At 38.1% G+C, this 8,485-nt stretch overlaps 1 protein-coding gene across 14 annotated transcripts in view; it reads right to left on the bottom strand.

Annotated features, from left to right (window-relative positions):
• Positions 1-1,518: 1,518 nt before the first annotated feature.
• Positions 1,519-8,485, bottom strand: part of LOC111438423 (probable LRR receptor-like serine/threonine-protein kinase At1g56140) — a 27,510-nt gene continuing 20,543 nt past the window's right edge. For 13 of the 14 annotated variants that reach the window (XM_023076369.1, XM_023076521.1, XM_023076737.1 and 10 more), the window contains 9 exons: positions 7,980-8,365; positions 7,506-7,701; positions 7,237-7,416; positions 6,899-7,017; positions 6,420-6,630; positions 6,099-6,330; positions 5,855-6,005; positions 2,118-2,301; positions 1,519-1,902 (listed from right to left, as the gene is read on the bottom strand). In XM_023076369.1, the coding sequence (XP_022932137.1) occupies positions 1,763-1,902; positions 2,118-2,301; positions 5,855-6,005; positions 6,099-6,330; positions 6,420-6,630; positions 6,899-7,017; positions 7,237-7,416; positions 7,506-7,701; positions 7,980-8,365 (1,799 nt within the window). In that variant the 3' untranslated portion in view covers positions 1,519-1,762. The remainder of the gene's footprint in view (positions 1,903-2,117; positions 2,302-5,854; positions 6,006-6,098; positions 6,331-6,419; positions 6,631-6,898; positions 7,018-7,236; positions 7,417-7,505; positions 7,702-7,979; positions 8,366-8,485) is intronic. The other variant, XM_023076799.1, reaches the window with a different exon arrangement.

The following is an 8,485-nucleotide window of genomic DNA, read 5'->3' as shown; positions in this document are numbered from 1 at the left end:
TTCTAAACATTTTATTATTATTATTATTATTATTATTATTATTTTTATTATTATGTTTTTGTCATTTTCCTCACCTTCTTGGAATCGAAATCAAGGATTTTCAAAATCTGAAAAATAAAAAGAAAAAATGACTATTTACCCATTTTTCTTTAACATTTCCTTTTCAATTTCTTAACTTATTTCAAACTTTTACATGGTTCTAATTTGATATTTTAAAATCCTCGTATAAACTCTAACTGAGAAGACATGAAGAGTCGACGAACTGAAAAGAGATTTTCAATAGATCTTAGTAGATTGATAAAACTCAATAATGCTAAGATCAACTGAAAACATGTCAAGAGACCTGAAGTTAGCCTCATTCTACATCACTGAGCTCGTGAAGAACCGGGGAGGATGTCACGATTATTGATAAGCACCAACAATGCTAGATTTTGCAAAGCTAGAGGTTCTTCTAGAATGCTTGCAAACGTTCACAAAGAAAGCTAACTTAACGAATTGATTCCAACTCAGAGTTGGTCAGAAGATGAATGACTTTTAGATCGAACTTGGAATCTATGATGGTCACTTTTAGATTCCAAGACGACTCACTCTAAAATTAGCTTGATCAAAACTAATTCAATGAATCGGTTTAAACATCAAACCTAAAGCAAGGTTTGAAAAAGAACACCAAAAAGGTATCAAGAAAACACAAAGGTTTTGTTTGTATTTAACCATTTATCCCAAACATGAATATTACATGCCTTTAAATAACCTCAAAAGATAACCCTAACATAATAAAGTTCAAACCACCAACTACAAATACTATTAAATACAAATGGAAGAAAACAAGACATTCATAAATTGTTTAATTGGTAGTTCAACTACCGATGACAAGTCTTCTAATCACTTTCCAAGGTCAGCCACTCCATTATTTTCTTGATTTGATATTTGAATCTTCTTTGTATTGCTTCTTGTAATTGCTCGTTCTGGTACATGAAAGTGATCAGTTGTTGGATTCATATCAATTATGCTTGTCCTCTTTTACTTATTTTCATGGTAGATAGGTTTTTATCGTTTTGTTATGTCAATTCAAGGGTGTATGACTATTCACCAAAACCATGTGTACCCTTGCTAAGGCTAAAATGCCTCGACTAGTACTTAATTCTTCTTACCTACGTCATACACCCCTGAATTGACCTAATAAATTGACCTAATAAGCTAAAATAGCCATTAAACTAAACTCAGAGATGTGCAGACATCACATAATTCATATGATTTGTAAAAAAGCCAAACCGTTATCAATAATGATAAACTTCCAACAACGAACCCACTCAATGTAGGGCTCAGATGCACAAATAAGTTAAGGGAAAATGTTACGTTGGAGGAATCATGTGAAAGATTGAGATTAGGAGATTTTCGATCGAAAATCTCAACAATTTTCCAAAAATGCAGTTTTGTTTTCGAAACTCTTGTACGATTAGGGAGAGTTGGGTTCTTGCTGCTCAACTAAATAAAAAAACCCTGCCATACTAGAAATATTCAAAACAAAGTAGCCTACCATACGAGGAAACTACAAATCACTATTATTGTACTTGATTTGTCTCTCTTCGCTGACTTGAATAGCTTTTCTTTACAAATTGTCAGCCGCAGAATTGACAACCACAGAATGGCTTCTTACATTATACACCATATAACTATACAAAAGGCCCTAAAGAGCCTTACAATGTGTTGTCCTCAAATCTAATAGAGGCCAATAAATAGATGAGAGGCCTTAATTAAGCCTTCAATTATTAGCACGGATGCCAATACTCGAACTGCCCTGATGGGTAGTGTCGGAGGCTGTGGTTGTTGTAGTATCATTCGTAAATGTGCCTATATCATCAAAAGTCCAGTCAGTTAAGTATCCAGGCTTTGAAGGTACACTTGCTGTTGAACACTGTCATAAGTCCTATTCTCTAGGACCAAGACCTATTCTCAAGGTCTTTTTTTGGCTTGTTAGTTTATCTTTAGGTTTAGCAGAAGGCTATATAATGCCATTCTTTCTGCTGTTGAAATCATTAAGTTTTGAGTGTCATATTGTATGTCTTGAGTAACTTTGGTGTTGTGAGTACATTTGTTCCGCTTTCGGCGCACAACACTTGCCACTTCAATATCTCCACACAGCATTGCCACCACTCGTGACATCGATGGCCGACGACCTGAGGACGTTTGAGTGCACATAAGACCTACTCTGATCACCCGCTTAACTTCATCCTCATTGAATGTGGACAAATCAGAATCTACCAACTCAATTTCACGATCGTTTTCATACAGATACCAAGCCTACAAAGAAATAAGCAAATAATATTTGAGAATAAATAAAGCCACTCTTCATATATATATATATATATATATATATGTAATCGCTACTAATCCCATCTTAAAAAACAAAATACGTACATAATTAATTACTAGTTCATGTATATATATAGCTTATATAAGAACTAAAGACAGGCTTCATTTGCAACATCCTACAAACATGTTTTCTTTAAAGCTCAAAATGTTCGGAACTGATTTTCACGGAGGCGCAAAGCCTGAGAAAAGAAAATCCATGCAAAAATATAAACAGACTGAATTTAGTAAATCCAACTCCATATATGTTAGGTTTAAATGCCAAAAGTACAAGGCAACTAAACATAAACAATGTCTCTTTTTGTTACGATTAGACAATTTATGTCGGACTAATAGTCATTTCAAAGAAACGTGAAAGCAGTAACATCACCCATTTTTACATTAGCTTGGGCTATTACAGACGCCCATCAAGCCATGTGAGGGCCAAGATAGACAAGTGTCGTAATGCGACCAAGGAGGATGATGCATCATCTAACACATCATAGAAAGTGTGCATTGAAGCTAAGTCGAAACATAAACAAAGGCAAAAGGTAAAAACAGGCTCGAAGAAGAGTCAGGTAGGTCTCCAGGTCTTAACCTCGAAAGTTAAGGTTCTAATATGAGTTTTGTCATACGTCTTTAGAGTTAAGTTTGTCTCTATGAACTATGAATGCTCGCCAAATTTGGTGTCTATTGGACACCCGATGGATGCTCCACAAGGTCATATGACCGTTCACCAAAATCATATCTACACCTACTAGAGCAAATATGCTCAAAATGTAATACCGGGGAAGGCATAGTGTCAGCTCTCCACCACCCTTGATCCCTGTGGCCTAAGTGAGCTACTCTGAGTCACATGCATGTGCACAATGTGTGCGAGCATTGTAAGACAAATGCCTTGGACATCTTCCTTTAAAGTGAGTTTTTCAAGGAAAGTGTCAGATGTCATGGTTGTACATTTTCAACTGCGCGGCGTCATGATCTTGACATGCTCACAACTAGCTTTGAGGGGAACCCAAGCCCCATTTCATCTTTCGCCCGACTTTGTGGCTTTGTTAGACCTTAGGTAAGGTTTGTCTTCGCCCACCAAACACAACTTGTGCGGAATCCAAGTTTGTTCGAGTACATTAATCTACAACCCAACCGACATGCCTCTACACTAGGACAAGTCATTTGACTCGACTTTGCTTCTACTCAGGACCTTGCGTCTCAATGTCATCTCGATTCTCAATTTAACATGACCCACATGTCTTGACGTCATTCCAAATCATAGGGTGTCATCAGCCATCACGACTCACTTGGTCATACCATCGAGAATGGGCCCATGTGTCATTCATAATATCGGAACATCCTGAACATCCATCTATCTAGGTTCTATCGAGACATTGGACCCTCCCATGTCCATACCATGTCGTTTACGGACTCCATACCGAATAGCGAATGTATGATCCAACCTCCAACACATGGGTTGGGGCGCAAATACCGACACACCTGTGTCTTCCAGTACTATCCTTGAAAAATCCATTTGAAGGAAATCGCCCTAGACACTCGTCTAGCAACGCTCACCCTCACTGTGAGACACGTATGTGTCACAAGGTAGCTCTCTTAGGTTACAGGACCTAGGAGTGGTGGAGAAGAAACACCTAGCATCTCCTTATAGTTTTAAGGCACTTTCAGTCGGGCGGGTGTAGACATGATTTTGGCAAACACCTAGCATCTCCTTATAGTTTTAAGGCACTTTCAGTCGGGCGGGTGTAGACATGATTTTGGCAAACGGACATACGATGTGAAACGTTTTAAGGCACTTTCAGTCGGGCGGGTGTAGACATGATTTTGGCAAACGGACATACGATGTGAAACGTCTGTCCAGTGTCTGATTGGCACCAAATTTGGCAAGCATTCATATTTCATACGGACGGACCTAGCATCTCCTTATAGTTTTAAGGCACTTTCAGTCGGGCGGGTGTAGACATGATTTTGGCAAACACCTAGCATCTCCTTATAGTTTTAAGGCACTTTCAGTCGGGCGGGTGTAGACATGATTTTGGCAAACGGACATACGATGTGAAACGTTTTAAGGCACTTTCAGTCGGGCGGGTGTAGACATGATTTTGGCAAACGGACATACGATGTGAAACGTCTGTCCAGTGTCTGATTGGCACCAAATTTGGCAAGCATTCATATTTCATACGGACGGACTTTGACTCCAGAGCCGCATGCCCAAATTCCCTCCGGAACCCTAACTTTCAAGGTTAAAGCCCGAGGCCCTACCTGGCCCTTCAACAAGCCTATCTTTGGCACTCTTCTCTACTCGTTGTCCCTGTCTTGCTCATGTCTCGTCTTCTCTTCAATGATGTGTGATGGATGATGCACCATCCTGGCTTCCAAATAGCCCAGCAAGGCTCACTTCTTCCAATTTAGGTTCAACCCGTGGAAGGATCTTCATGGAAAGCTTTTTCCTTGTATTGCAGAATTTTAGGCCCACGATTTCCATTTTGATTCTTCAACAACATGCAAGAAAGGCCTTACCCACTATTTTTATTCACTTGAAGCACAACTTTTTCCTATTTCATTGCTCTTTCCGTTCAACAAGCAATAAAGGCCCATAATCTAATATACCATATTTCAAGTAGGCATCAAATTTCAAGATTCAGATTTGAATTTTCAATAATGGAGGAACCAAGAGCGCCGGAGGAAGAAAAAGAGGCGATAAAACTATGATCTCCAACTCCTTCAAAGCTGCACTCCAATGTCTAGATGGAAGAACTAGACGGAACCTGAAGAAAGGCCGCTACGAAAAGCGCACTAGCGTAGATGCTTGATCTACCTAGTTGTCGTCCCCAAATACCTTGCTTCTATGGTTTTGAAATTGGCCACCAATGTAATGCGTGATAACAAGAAAAATAAGATAAACTCTAGACATGTTCTTCTAGCTGCGAAGAACGACGAGAAACTCAAAATTGCTTCAAGAAGTCACCATTGCTAACGATGAATTTCTTCCAAACATCAATCGATTCTCTTTCAATGAGTACTAGAGGGGCAAACAACGCTCGTGAAAGTACTCCAAGAGAAGTGAGCACGAGAGAGACAACCAATATTCGTAGAAGTGCTCTAAGAGGAGTGTGCACAATTGAACCAAGTGGAAGTGCTCCAAGAGGAGTGAGGATGAGAGAGGAAAGCAACACTCGTGAAAGTGCTCCAAGGGGCATATGCATGAGTTATGTTCTCTCAAAGCTTCAATGACAAATGTCCTCGCAAATGGATTTCACACCTTACTGTTTTATGAGTTAGTATCCGACCCGAGAATAAATTATATCTATTACATCTTGATATAAGGAATATTTGTGTATTCCCATTAAACCATTACTAATAAGAAAAGTTGGGCTATAGTCTTTTTTAATAAGATATAAACTTTTTCAAACAGTGTTTTCGTAAGAGGGTTGTGCACCTTTATTTTCATGAAAGCTTCTGATGGAAAGAAGGGAAAAAGATATAGCATTCTTACCCATTCAAGTAGAAAAACTCTGTCCTCCTCCAAGCCTGGGGCCGAATTTGGCCTACCGCTAACAATTTCAAGAGCCACAACACCAAAACTAAAGACATCAGCCTTCTCAGTTAGATGCCCACGCATGGCATACTCAGGTGCAAGATATCCACTGCATTAGTAAACATTAATGCTCTACTTTAGTACAACTATTTTAAAGTAATAACTTTCATGGGGTGGGGAACTTATCTCAATGAAATATTACATTGTTCCAGCAACAAGGGTGCTCATATGAGTCTTTTTGTCATCATAAAGCTTCGCTAACCCAAAATCTGAAATTTTGGGGTTGAGATCAGCATCAAGTAGAATGTTACTGGCTTTAATATCTCTATGAACAATTCGAAGTCTCGATTCCTCATGAAGATATGTTAGGCCTCTCGCGACACCCATGCATATAGCAAATCGTTTTGGCCAATCAAGAACGAAAGTTCGTTTTCCTATCTCACAAAAGCCAGCAAACATTACCACTTTTGTATAGCAAATTAAATTAAAAAGAAAGAAAAACACAATTAGGTTGTTAGTTTACCAAATAATGCTTGGTCGAGACTCTTTTTCTCCAGGTACTCATAAACAAGGAGACGTTTTTGACCCTCAATGCAACAACCATACAACTTCACAAGGTTGCGATGTTGCACGGCAGATATTGTAGAAATCTCAGCCAAAAACTGGTTTCTTCCTTGGTCAGATTTTATTGAAAGTTGCTTTACAGCGATTACTCTTCCATCATTTAGAATTCCCTAAAAGAAAGAAGAAAACAACACAAACCATGAAAAGACACGAGCATAGTCCGAAGGACCTTTTTAAGAAATGAAATATTTTAGGAATCACGACTCTCCACAATGGTATGATATTGTCCACTTTGAGCATAAGCTCTTATGACTTTGCTTTGGGCTTCCCCAAAAGGCCTCATGCCAATAGAGATGTATTCCTTACTTATAAACCCATGATCATTCCCTAAATTAGCCAATGTAGAACTCCCTCACAACAATCCTCAACAAAATATACCTTGGTAACCGGTCCAAAACCTCCTTCTCCGAGTTTGTTGGATGAACTAAAATCCTCTGTAGCATTCCTGAGTTCAGAATAACTAAAAGTGTGCGGTCTTTCATCAATTCCAAAGAGCTCTGCAGGTAAAGAATATAGGTTATTGATTGTGCAACTAAACATATTTGTTATATAAAGCACTTTTTAGAAAATGTAATAATAAAAATATTTTCATTGAACATACTTTTTTAAAAGTGCTTAGATTAGAAGGTATTACAAACAAACCCTTTTTTCAAAAGTGCTTCTAGAAAAGTGACTCAAAGGCAAAGAACTAATTTGATGTAGTAAGCTTTAATCACCTTCATCTTCCAAGGAGCGTCCTTTCCTTCTTTGAAAAAGAATGAAAATTGTGACAACTAGAAAGCAAACAAATCCTACACCAACAACAATCCCCACTATTAGACTGGCTTCATTCTTGTGACTACCAGTCCCCTTTATTTCACTGGTTCCATTCTTCACATTACTTACAGGTTCAGAATCTGCAAAAAGCTCTCCATTTAATTGAGAAGTACGTCATAACAAGCTTTTCAAAAATAATAGAGATATGAATGGTCCCATTACTCCTTACCTAGACTTGCACTGATTGCTGAAATAGAAGGTCCATAAGTACCTTCGTCAGGTATGCAGCAAGTACCTTTCCCAGCCCAAAAAAGATGAATTTCCATGTAGTTTGCTGAAACTTGTGCCTTAAATATCTTTGTAACAGCACGAAAAGACCCACCTGCCTCGTTTTGAATATTAAAATCTTTGAAAACCCGGTTCCCCTGAGAACAATGATCTTAAACTCAAACAAGATGGAATAATAGATCAAAGCAAACGACAATCAGATTCTAAAGGAGTTATAGATGATAGAAGTTAAACTAGATTCATGATACATATACATGAACTTATAAATTATAGAACCATGAATTCCAAAATAGAAGTTCTATTGCTAAAGCGTATTATTAGTATGTACCTCTAGTTCTATTGCTAAAGCCAGTAGGAGACACCTCATAACATCCATCTAAAATAAACTTAAATCGTCAAAAACAAAATAGATAACCTGAATATATATATCAAAGACACGCCTCCCAAGGCTGCTCCATGTAGATGAATCTGCGAAAGCATGTTCTGCAAAGTGAAGCTTCACAGTGTAGTTCCCATTTTTAAGCTCTAGACCATAAAATCTCAACGACGAAGTAGATAATTCTTGTGTCTGAAAAAGGTCTGAATCATTTGTATTTGCAATTGGATGTTCCGTGTCATTGTATCTGTTATATTGACTAGAGTTTTTGTTGATCTCAGGAAAGTATCCAACATCACTAACAGCCCAAGTTTCTGAGTCACTAACATAGTATGAAGCCATACCATCAATCTCAATTTCCCTTTCATACTCCTGAGAGGAACTCTCAAATTTTGGACCCCCACAGTTGATCCCAAAACTAGGACCTATAATATGCATAAGAAAGATTATGAGAAGATATCCATCCATTAAACAAAACAATAAAACCGTCTGAAGATGATGTAGACTAGCTAAGGAACTCAATGACAAGTAGAGAAATACCGCCC

This window comes from Cucurbita moschata, unplaced genomic scaffold (genome assembly GCF_002738365.1).
Source record: "Cucurbita moschata cultivar Rifu unplaced genomic scaffold, Cmos_1.0 Cmo_Scf00001, whole genome shotgun sequence".
NCBI lineage: Eukaryota > Viridiplantae > Streptophyta > Magnoliopsida > Cucurbitales > Cucurbitaceae > Cucurbita > Cucurbita moschata.
The sequence above is the reverse complement of the archived record's forward strand: the minus strand, read 5'-3'. Positions and strand labels throughout refer to the sequence as shown.